The sequence below is a fragment of the Fusarium venenatum genome, assembly GCF_020744135.1.
Source record: "Fusarium venenatum strain MPI-CAGE-CH-0201 chromosome Unknown EDB82scaffold_4, whole genome shotgun sequence".
Taxonomy (NCBI): domain Eukaryota; kingdom Fungi; phylum Ascomycota; class Sordariomycetes; order Hypocreales; family Nectriaceae; genus Fusarium; species Fusarium venenatum.
The window spans coordinates 6,360,464-6,372,504 of record NW_027072132.1 but is presented as its reverse complement, the minus strand read 5'-3'; the positions used below and the strand labels follow the sequence as shown (position 1 = coordinate 6,372,504).

General features: G+C 47.7%; 2 protein-coding genes across 2 annotated transcripts; one reads left to right on the top strand and one right to left on the bottom strand.

Annotated features, from left to right (window-relative positions):
- Window positions 1-1,070: 1,070 nt before the first annotated feature.
- Window positions 1,071-6,810, top strand: EDB82DRAFT_541967 (uncharacterized protein; the record flags this gene model as incomplete). Its single annotated transcript, XM_025725318.2, has 2 exons — window positions 1,071-6,488; window positions 6,541-6,810. The coding sequence occupies 2 exons, from the start codon at window positions 1,071-1,073 to the stop codon at window positions 6,667-6,669; spliced, it is 5,547 nt and encodes a 1,848-aa protein (XP_025593929.2). The 3' UTR covers window positions 6,670-6,810.
- Window positions 6,811-7,646: 836 nt separating this feature from the next.
- On the bottom strand, window positions 7,647-8,341 carry EDB82DRAFT_517502 (uncharacterized protein; the record flags this gene model as incomplete). The annotated part of the gene is made up of 5 exons (XM_065609016.1): window positions 8,293-8,341; window positions 8,200-8,244; window positions 7,955-8,141; window positions 7,821-7,895; window positions 7,647-7,768 (listed from the first exon to the last, which is right to left on the bottom strand). Coding segments are annotated over exons 3-5 (204 nt in total), but the record flags the coding sequence as incomplete, so codon positions are not given.
- Window positions 8,342-12,041: the final 3,700 nt, after the last annotated feature.

The following is a 12,041-nucleotide window of genomic DNA, read 5'->3' as shown; positions in this document are numbered from 1 at the left end:
GAGCGTGTTGCATGGCCGCCATCGGAGGGTATTCGTTATCACCAGTCCCATTGACGCTAAGATGCCAGGGCGATAAGGATCCATATCGGGGATAAATAACCGTGGGGTTCTTATTCTTCTTTCTACCTGGAGAATGTTAAACAATTCATCCTCTGCTATGCTCTTTGGTCTTATAATAAGTTATAATGTCAATATTATTCACCAAGTGGTCAAGCAAGAAAGTACCGGATACAGCCATATCAGCAGTTCTGGTCCCTGTATCTACATCCTCAGTAACACCAAGACAGCCACTGCGCCAACCAATTACTCAGACGAGTGTCCAAAATATGGCAGAAATATCGCTTTCTTTTACATTGAAGTAACTGGTGACTTTTGGAACTTTGACAATTCGATCCGTCTATTATACCTAGATCACAAGGTCCTCTGATGCCCAGTTATATGCCGCTTACATGATTGGTTGATTGGAATCCTTCTTATCGTGGATTATCAAAAGACACCTCTAATTATCTCATTGAATGTATCAAGTTCGGTGAATGAAGAATTGGCTTACGAGGCGTTTATTCCCGCGCATAACAGCCAGACACAACGTAGTAGGAAAGACCGACTTGTAAACGGTTTAGACCCGGCGATAGCGGGACTTTTCACTCATGGACTCTCGTTCCTTCCCCATGACTTATTCATCGTCTCCTTCCCCCATACGTGATTCAGACGACCAGGACTTGCCTTCACTGTCCAGCCAAATCTGTCTTCCATAACCCGGTCCACGAAGGTTTCTTATTCCAGAACTTACCTACTTACCTATCAATGCTACACAATATGAACCTATTGCGCTTCTTGATTCGCCCAACCAAGCAAGTGCATATATCGCCGGACTTCAAATCAAATTGAGACGTATCGGACATAACATTCAGTTATATTCAATTCGATCTGCCAAGCACCGTATAATCTTGTATCGACTGGGGCATTGCTTTTGGCGGCATACCATTCTGTACGTTTCCGTCAGACGTTAATACAGCTAGACAAGCTACACAGTGATATCAAACTTATTCCCCGTCCTGTCTTTATTTACCATGGCTGCAAATGTCGAACATACTGCTAGAGGAACCGATCCGCCAGCTCCTCTGACAATACCTCAGTGGAAGGCTGCCCAGGTCACAGCAGGGGGCCTCGAACGGCTTTTGTCTATCGTCAAGTCTGAGAGAGAAGCGAACTCTACTACTCATGCCTGGATCTCGTTAGCAACCTCAGAGCAAATCAAATCGCAGTGGACGAACCTCGAAACACTTGGTCCACAGCCCACATCACTTCCCTTATACGGCGTTCCGTTTGCTGTAAAAGACAACATTGACGCTGAAGGTTTCGTTACAACGGCAGCATGTCCAAAATTTCATTCGACCCCAGCCGTCTCAGATGCAACGGTTGTCGCCAAACTCAAAGCAGCTGGCGCAATCCTGATTGGAAAAACGAATCTTGACCAGTTCGCTACTGGACTTGTCGGAACCCGGTCACCTTATGGTACTGTTCCAAACTCGTTCGATCCAACCCGGGTCAGTGGTGGTTCTAGTTCTGGCAGTGCCGTCGTTGTTGCTCGTGGCATTGTGCCCTTTTCACTTGGCACCGACACAGCTGGTTCCGGTCGAGTCCCAGCTGGATTAAACAACATCGTGGGCTTAAAACCAACTCGGGGTGCGATAAGTACCCACGGGGTTCTTCCTGCTTGCAGGACTCTTGATTGTATCTCCATCTTCAGTCTCAATGTCGCTGATGGGGAAACCATACTGTCCGTTGCCGAAGGGCATGATACCAGCGATGTATACTCGAGATCCCGCCCTAATCCGAGTAGTACCTCATTACATGGATTTGGAGGCTCGGCTAATTCACTAAAGCCACAGTTGGCGATTTGTGATTCTCCGAACTGGTTCAATCATGATGATCAACATACAGCATACGAAAAGTCTCTGTCCAAAGCAGAAGCTCTAGGCTGGTCCCTTATCCCGATTGACTTCGAGTTCCTGTTCCAACTTGCACGGTTGCTGTATGACGGCCCGTGGGTTGCCGAGAGATACGAAGCCATTCGCGACTTTATAGAGGCGTGCTCTCCAGAAGACATGGACCCTGTTGTGCGAAACATCATTGTCAGAGCTAAATCTCTTTCCGCGGCGGATGTTTTCCGAGGTGAATACCTCCGTAAAGAACTTACACATAAAGTTGAACGCGCATTCGCCGATTTCGACGGTCTGCTTGTGCCAACTTCCCCAACATTTCCCACTCTGGACAAAGTCCATAAGAGCCCAGTGGAAGAGAACTCCATCCTGGGTACATATACCAACTTTGTCAACTTCCTCGACTGGTCTGCACTCGCCATCCCTGCTGGATTTCGATCGGACGAGCTTCCGTTTGGTGTGACTCTCATTTCGAATCGTTGGAAGGAGCATTGCCTTTTTTCTTGGGCAAGGGTGTGGTTAGGTGACGAGAAAAGATACTTGGGCGCAACTGGTGTTACAGCCCAGGAACCTCAGACCCTGGTACCTTCAGCTTGCCTAGACCTCATTCCTCTGGCCACCTTTGGTTCTCGGCTCTCTAGCTCTCCGCTCAACAAAGGTCTTGTATCGTGTGGTGGCAAGTTTTGGAAGAGGGGGAGAACTTCCTCTTCATATCGCCTTTATGAATTGAGTACGCCGCAAGGCGCGAAGGAGCTTGGGTTGAAACGAGTGGCCGCCAACGATTGTGTAGAGATAGAGATTGAAATCTGGCATCTCCCCAAATCTTCCCTCATTGACTTCATTTTGAGGATTCCCTATCCTCTTGCGTTCGGTTCGATCGAGCTCAGCGATGGATTTTGGGTTTGGGGTTTCGTTTTGGAGCCTTGTGGCGTTGACAGCGCTATCGATATTATCAAACATGACAACTGGAGCGCAAGTCATGTATCATCGGAGAAGCAGGTAAAGTCGTTTTCGTTATCGGATGCCATCCCAAATCGTTCTATCTCGACAATCCTCGTCGCCAATCGTGGTGAGATTGCGGTCCGAATTATCAAGACGATACACAGTATGGGTCTTCGGGCTGTTGCCATCTACTCTGATTCGGATGCGGATGCTGCCCACGTTAGCAAAGCTCATCTTGCTCTTAAGCTTCATGGATCTTCGGTCTCTGACACGTACCTAAATATGGAACAAATAATGGAGCTGGCTGCACAGTCCTCTGTCGATGCCATTATCCCGGGCTATGGCTTCCTCTCTGAAAATGCAGAGTTTGCTGCCGCTGTTGAAGATAGAGGCATGATCTGGATTGGTCCAACCCCACAGCAGATGGCTGACCTTGGGCTCAAGCATCTCGCTCGTTCAATTGCAGCCAAGGCTGGTGTTCCCGTCATTCCCGGTTGTGAGAAATTGCTCAACTCCCTCCAAGAAGCCATTCTGGAAAGTAACAAGATTGGGTTTCCACTCATGCTGAAGAGTACTGCTGGAGGTGGTGGTATCGGTCTGAGCTACTGTGAAGACGTTGAGAGTCTATCAGCAACATTTGAGAGCGTCCAACGGCAAGCTGTTGCAAACTTCGGTAACAGAGGTGTATTTCTTGAACGATATATCGCGCGAGCGCGGCATGTTGAAGTCCAAATTATCGGGGACGGCACTGGTCGTGTCATCTCAGCAGGCGAACGAGATTGCTCGTTACAACGCCGACACCAGAAGGTTATCGAGGAGAGCTCTGTGAGTTTCATTCAGAACAATGTCTTATTGGAGATGAGGGAATCTGCCATTCGTCTTGCGTCTTCAGTCAAGTATCGAAACGTTGGTACAGTCGAGTTCATATATGACCTTGGAACGAATCAGTATCATTTTCTGGAAGTCAACACTCGATTGCAGGTCGAACATCCTGTGACCGAATTGGTAACTGGCTTAGATGTAGTTGAATGCATGATCAACATTGCAAAGGGGAATGCAACTCAGCTGTTCGAAACAAGCTTTCCGACCACAGGAGCGTCTATCGAGGTCCGTGTATACGCCGAGAGCCCTCTTCAAAACTTCCGGCCTTGCTCCGGTTGTATCACAGCGCTCGAGTTTCCCCCTAGCCTTCGGGTCGATACTTGGGTCAAAGTTGGCACTGAGGTCACCACCTCCTTTGATCCATTGATAGCGAAGCTTATCTCGTTCGGTTCAGACCGTGACGAAGCTACTGATAACATGCTCAACGGTCTCGCAGCTACTCGTATAGAAGGTGTCCAAACCAACCTTGAGTATCTGTATCAAGTCGTGTCATCTTCAATGTTCAGATCCGGTCAGTACACCACCAAGTCTCTAGATACGTTCTGGTTCAGATCCCCCTCTCTCGAAGTCCTCGAGCCAGGTGCCTTGACCACAATTCAGGACTACCCTGGTCGTACCGGGTATTGGAATATTGGTGTTCCTCCTAGCGGCCCAATGGATTCCGTCGCGTTTCGACTAGCAAATCGAGTAGTGGGCAATCCTCCCAGCGCTGCCGGCCTCGAATGCACTCTCAAAGGACCGACTCTCAAGTTCCATTGCGATACTGTCGTTACTGTTTCTGGTGGTGTTTCTCCTGTTACAGTCGACGGCGAACCCGTTCCTCAGAACCAAGCCCTGTGTATCGATGCATATCAGATTCTGAGTATAGGGACGATCGAGAAGGGCCATCGTGTGTATCTTGCGATCCGGGGAGGAATCGAGGTCCCAGTTGTGATGGGCAGTCGATCAACTTTTGAATTGGGTAAACTGGGGGGATTTGAGGGCCGCAAACTTCAGCAGCGTGACATTCTTCCAATTGGTGTTAACGAACGTCGGCATTCCACGTCCCCAATCCCCATTTCAGCTTTGTCTGACCCTTCCAGGACGTGTGACCCACACAAACACCCTCGGAGGGTATATGAGAGGGAAGAAAAGCAGCCTGGCGCAACGGGCTCGTGGGCCACAAAAGGATCTTGGGTTGTAAGAGCTATCCCCGGTCCTCATGGTTCTCCCGACTATTTCTCACCAGAGAGTGCCAAGTTTCTGTACTTGAGCGATTGGAAAGTCCACCACAACAGCAACCGTCTTGGTGTTCGTCTCACTGGTCCCCAGCCTGAATGGTCACGCAAGACTGGCGGCAAGGCCGGCTTGCACCCTTCGAATATCCACGATGCCCCTTACTCCATCGGTAGTGTCAGCTTCACGGGAGACGAAGCTGTTATCTTGGGTTGTGATGGTCCCAGCCTCGGTGGCTTCGTGGTTTTTTGTGTTGTGTGTTCCGCAGACTTGTGGAAGATAGGACAGGTTCGACCGGGTGATACAATTCGCTTCGTTCCTATCGGAGTTGGATTTGCTATTGAGTTGAAGAAGCAACTTGACCAAGTCATTGAGACTCTCTCCCCTCTTCCGATCTTCGAAGGAGCGCTTCCTGATGGAAACTCAGTGGCACAGATATTAGAAACAATCCCGTATGTCGTCGGTGTCATTGAGCACGATGGTGAAGTAATATCCGTTCGCCAAGCTGGAGACCATGCTTTCCTGTTGGAATTTGGGAATGGTTCGATATTCAATCTTCGCCACAACTTTGCAATCTTTGCTTTCTGCGAGAGTCATCAGAAAGAGTCTATCGCCGGGGTTGTAGAACTTACCCCAGGGATCTTCAGTCTCCACGTTATCTATGATCAAGGCCTTTCTCCATCCCTCGTATTAACGCGCCTTCGGGAGCGTATATGCTCGTATAAAGTCTCATCCAAGATCTCTTCGAGGCAAATACGCCTCCCTATCGTTTTCGACGATAGTGTCAACCGCGCAGCCATCGAACGATACACGGCGACGATCCGAAGTGATGCGCCCTGGCTTCCGAGCAACATAGACTTCCTAGAGAGATTGAATGGTATCAAAGACTTGAATAATGTCCTAACTGATGCAGAGTTCATTGTTCTCGGCCTCGGAGACGTGTTCATGGGTTCCCCGTGCGCAATTCCTCTGGACCCGCGCCACCGTTTGTTCGGAACAAAGTACAATCCATCGCGCTCTTTCACGCCTCGTGGCGCTGTGGGTGTCGGCGGGCAGTACATGTGTATCTATGCCGCAGATTCGCCTGGTGGTTATCAGCTCGTCGGACGCACAGTCGAGACCTGGGATTCCAGCAGCAACAATTGGTTCTTCCGCCACTTCGATCGTATCTCCTTTTATCCTGTTAGCGAAGATGTTCTTAAGCACACACCGAGGTCCGATCTCGTTCAAATTATGAACGGTGCTTTTGACTTGGTAGAGTACGAGGCGTGGCTTGGGGAGAACAGTGAGGACATTTTAGTCATCGCATCTCGGCAGGAAAAGGCCATTTCTAGCGCATCGTTTTTAGAAGAGCTGCTTCTGCCGTACCAAGTCGATTCTATTCCAAACAGCCAGCATCCAGGCCTTTCGGATGTCTCAGGTGAGCGAGTCAAGGCGACGATGCCAGGGCGTTGTTACAACGTGACGGTGAAGGAAGGGCAAACTGTTGAGAAGGGAGAAATCGTTGTAAGTTTATTTTTCCAAACAGCTTGTGAGAAGATTACTGACCTGTTTCAAGTTGTGTGTCGAGTCCAGCAAGATGGAAGTGGAAATTTGTAGCCCTGTTAGTGGGAAGTGTCTGGCGGTGATGGTGAAATCGGGCGATCTGATTCATGCGGGAGATGACTTGATCGTCGTTGAAGTATGATAGCGGGACTTGAGAGCTCTGGTCATAGCTGCTGTGAAGCATAAGAGACGAAATTAGTAGGTCAGTTTATGATAATTAGGCCATGATTCTTAGGCCATTTATTGTTTGTGGTCTAAAGCTCACAGGCCATCGTTTCTGCTACTTAGTCACTGAGAAGCATCATGTTTTGTTGCCAAGTGTTTGATTGGTTTCCAAGTATGAACAGGTTATATCCAGTCTTCAACTTCCAGTCCATCCTAAACCTTTTCCCCTCCACCTCCCGTGGACTCCGGAACCGGTTGTGAAAGGGCGCGTATTCGTTCAAGCTTATAATCGCAGCAATGTCCATCTTACCATGAACCAGAGATTCATAGCAAGACGGTCACTGCAGCAATTATAAACTTGAACAAAACGGGCCCTTTCACGCCCGGGACCAGAGGTCCACAATGGGAAAGAACTTGAACGGTCCCTCGCCAAGTAGGCCATTCATGTTGCCCACATGGGTCCTCGGGAACTGCGTTCATTCCACCCACAGTTCGAGGATCCAAATCCCCCTTTGCCTAGATGAACAGTTAGTATTTTAATGGGAAATTTCATGAAGAATAACTTACGTGCTGGGGAGTCCATTGGTCGCTTGTATCGCGTGGACGCTCATCGGCGGGAACGATGACAATATGATAGACATCAAAGGGGTTATCTATCGTACGGGATGTTGAAATCCAAAAGAGAGGTGTAGGCATTCCGCAATTTGCTACCATCCCAACATTTTCAAGGCCATCTTGTCAATGTTGGGGTGGTAGCAGAGTGCGAAATGCCTACACTTTTCCTCCCACCGACCCGCTGATGGCATGAGAAGGAACCTGTTGAAGGTAACTGACCCAATGTCAGGAGTCTTCTCGTGAGAAGACTATCTGTGCAAAATGTGGTCAGAGAGATGTTCAAGTCATGGTACTAGAAGTGCATTCACAAGAGGAGATGGAAAGGAACTTACCTTGCAAGCTTGTTCGAACGCATTATGGAAATTGATGATACCGCGGAGGTCCCCAAAACAAACGTACACGTGAGACCCGTCGGTCTCAACGTTGCGTGCACCAAAGATCATTCCTCTGGCTTGAAGATCCTGATTAAATGTTAGAATGGACTCGAGATGTAGTATATGTGTCAATAGTTACCTCCGTAAACGTCTGTACCTCCTCAATGTCGGGAGTGGGAGTGTCACAGAGCTCAAGTCGGCGAGAAATGCCACTCTATACAAAAAGTTAGTCAGAAAGCGGTGATGGAAAGAAAAGATGGAAAAGAAACTAACCGTGCAAGCTTGTTCGAACACATCATGGAAATTGGTGATGCCCCGGAGGTCCTCAAAGCAAACGTACACGTAAGACCCGTCGGTCTCAACGTGACGTGCACCAAAGAAGGCCATACCTTATGATGTGGTCATCCTCGGGCTCTGGAGTAGGATTATCGCAGAGCTCCATTCTGTGGGAAATGTCCCTCTATAGGGGGGTTAAGTCAGAAGGTGATGATGGAAAAACAATATGGAAAGAAACTAACATTATAAGCTTGAACGAAACGCACGTGGCCAAGTGGTTGAACGAACTAGTCAGCAGTTAGCATCGTATGATAAAGTTGCAAGTGATAACTTACATCCACAATGTATTTGGCCTTGACGAAGTTGATAAAGGCATAACCAACACTGTATGATGGTTAGCCAAGACCTTGTAAGTGATTGATGAATGTACTTACTTGTAATCGTTGGCAAAGTCAATGCGGAGGTGCATAAAGTCGTACTTCCCATAAAAGGAAGAATCAACGATACGCTTCAACAAGGGCTGATCAACCTTGTTCGGAATGTTTCGGAGCATGCCCGAAACCAAGAAGGCAAAGGACCAGTGGTCCATCTGTGCAAGGTTGTCAGGAGAGCTCAGACTACTGCACAGGAAGTGCGGTCAGAAGAAAGAAACAAAAAGAAACTAACATTATAAGCATGAACGAAACGCGACCATACGAAATTGATGAAGACATAGCCAACACTGTATGACTGTCAGCAAACATCCCATAGGTGATTGACGAGTGCACTTACTAGCTCGAAGGCCGAAACCTTCCTCTAGGGAGCCCATCCCCCCTTTGCTTCAGTGTTGGGCCGAGACGATATTTAGTGCAGTCTGGCTAGGAGCAAAGTAACGAGTAGCGAACTCGTAGATCTTCAAGTAATGGATAAGTTTATCATCGGGGTGGGCTAAGTCCCGGTGGTGATAATGATGATGAATAAAGATATTTGATAATAATGATGTTGATGAGGAGGAGGAGGAGTGGTAGGGTAGGGAGAGTAGATGGTTTGTAGGTGTTGAGGTATGAAGAAGGAATAAGAAGAGAGAGACAGAGATTTGGAGGAGGGAGGATATGGTAGGCAAAAGGTGGGGGCAGTTTTGCAGTGATTATGTGTGCGATGGCCGAGTAACAAGGAGGGCTAGCTGACAGAAACCCTGACGCGTTGCCGTGGTCGCGGAGGGCGAGGAGGGTGAGAGACCGAACCAATGGGATCTGCATCGAAGATTCTAGATGCTAGTGTTGGTTGGATATTTGATGCATGGATATCTGATTCACGGTTGTGATGTGGTGGTGGTGTTGCCTGGCTTGACGGCCAGACTGGCCCGTTCCCCTAAATCGAGCCACAATGATGTTGCTCGACAACCACGATGCCCAACCAAAAATTAATTGATGTTGTATCATTACTGAAATGATTCAAATGTTCGTGGAGTTCGTTTATTGTAGAATTGAAATTATAGTTAATACAACATTAAATCATGGATGCTCTGTCCTATGCCTGCACACCCAAGACACTCATTAGTTTTTCAACATGCATCACTATTTACACTCTCTTGTGTTGCTCCAAGTGTCTACCCACAATACAGTTTACTTGGTGTTGTACTTGGGACTACTGAGGCATTCTTTGTATCAAAATACCTGGTGGACGCAGATGCGGCTCAAGCTGCCCCCTTAAAAATCTCAGGGCAGCCACCACAACAATTAAAAATGACATTCCAAATATGCTTCGGAAGCTAAAACTCGACTCTTCGTTCTAAAAATGGTGGTCGATTTTTCCTAGTGTTCTGGTTCGCAAGATCACAGCTGAGTGTCCGAAGCGGTCGTTGATATAACGTCCATTCACCCCCACACTCCACCAAAGATACCCACCAACTCCCCTGGTCTGACAGCTGCCACTCCCCGTAGATCGATCCATGACTTGCAGAATCTCTCTGCTCCCTCGTTTGACAGGGGTGGAGGATCGACCGGCAGCTGGGAGGAGCGCGGAGGAGCGAGGAGCGGCAGATCAGCTAGAGGTTCACCGCCCTGACCAGTCCGTCTATATAATACTCTTACTCTCTCCCACCACCGACTTTTTTCTTTTTTTTTCCTTATTCATGGACTGATTTCACCGGTGGTCCTTTGGAGATCAAAAAGTCCAAAGGACTGCGACGCATGTTGTCCCTTTTTATGGACTTCTGTGTTACCTGCCTTCTCGCCAGGCAGGCGGCTACCCAATTTTTGATTTCAAAACCCCCCTTTTTTCATTAAGATCTTGGCCTTGTGCCGGGACTTGAAGAAGAAACTGCTCTGTGATACTTATGATCTGTGGGTGTCGACCCGTCTTGGTGGGCTGGGTCTAGTGGGGTGTTATGCTTGTTGATATTGCGATGGAGCAATGTGGTCTTGTTCAACGTGTGCGAAAGCATGTATTCTTTCCTGCTGTTATGTTGATTTTATTCTAGTGTTTATCCTCTTGTAGTCAAGTCACGTATCTTGTGATGATGTTGTAGCATCCCATCCAGTGTGTGTGCGGATGTTTGGTATTCTTGTCGCCCCCTAACATTCATAGCACAGTTCAGAAGCCCGACACAAGCGACAGTTGTAGTATTCGACTGGCCAGAATCCGTCACGATAGCAAATCTTGGTGTTTCCACTCGACACGCCTCGCAATTCCTGGCAGTTGTTGGCCCCCAGCTCTACTATGGCTTCGCATGTCACTCCTTGATATTATCGCTACTAGACACTAATGACAAGTTTCGAATATTTTGTTTATTTCGTATCGGCCGTATTGTTATTGTTCGTCGTTTTTCGTTTGCATCGTAATTTGAAGGTGACATCGTCCGAGATGATTCATAGTCCATGCGCCGTAGAATACAAACATACTCTTGATAATAATGATGCACATAATAATACATATTAAATTTGGCACATTCTCGAGTATTTCGTATTGTAGAGTTTCGAACATCGTGCAGTCGTTCCAGTTGTTTTCATTTCAGAGGGGCAGTTCTGGCGCTTCTGCGCGCGTTGACAGCTACCAAGGCTCCAGCAACATTCTCTGCTTTTCTGTTTTCTTCCCTCTCACCTTTTCAAACCAACACCAAAATGCTGTGTCGTTTTGATTTCTTTGTTACGCTCGTTTCGGACATATTTCTGTCTCTGCTGTTCTCATCAGAATATCTATTCGAGTTAGTTCTCCCATCTTGTTCGTATTCTGAACACTGAACAGTGCATTCTAACACCATCGTTTCTTCTCAGTCTACACTCATTTCATCCTACAGTCTCTACCGGAACAATCTCTGTCATTTACTTCAATCCCTATGGCAACTTTCAACCTCAAAATCAATATCCGCTATCCAACTGTCACCATGTCTATCAGAATACTACTCCTCGTTGAGGAAGGTCGTGAAATCACCATGCATCTGGGAGGTTTCGAAGCCGTTGTTGTCTACTGTATCTTGCTTTTCATCGCGCAACGCTGGGTCAAAACCATAGATTATCAAGAGGGTTGTGTCGTTCACAATGTCTGGCTCTACGGGCCCCAAGAAAGAACCCGCCATCGTATCCCTACCGCAAGGATGCTTCATATTGGTCCTCGATTCTAATTCTCGTCAAGTTCTCGTTAAATACCACCATTTTGACCGCTAACAGGAGCTAATATTGTTGGCCGGGAGTTTCGCAAGATTCTGTCATACCAGAGTCCTGCATCGCGCGGTGCCTCCAGATAGTTTTCCTTGCGACTTGAGGATGATTGAGTGTTTGGAAGACTTCATCGAAGTCATTGGATGCAGAGTTATATCACTTTACAAAATCGATTTTGGAGGACATGGCCATGTCTCCCTAGCAAGTGCATTCTACAGCATATTCTATGGACAGTACAACTCACAAGGCCATTGTTCCGACCAGTCAGGATCCCCTCCACTTTCTTGGACCTGCGAGAGGATCGTCCCTGGAGTACAATCCTTAATTTGTATCCTCGCATTTACCTGGTACGTTGCGAGCAACAATAGATTCCATCATCTTATCTCTAACCGTATCCTAGGCCTTCTCTGTATCTTGAAGGGTGCAGAGCACATCTTGGCTCGTGC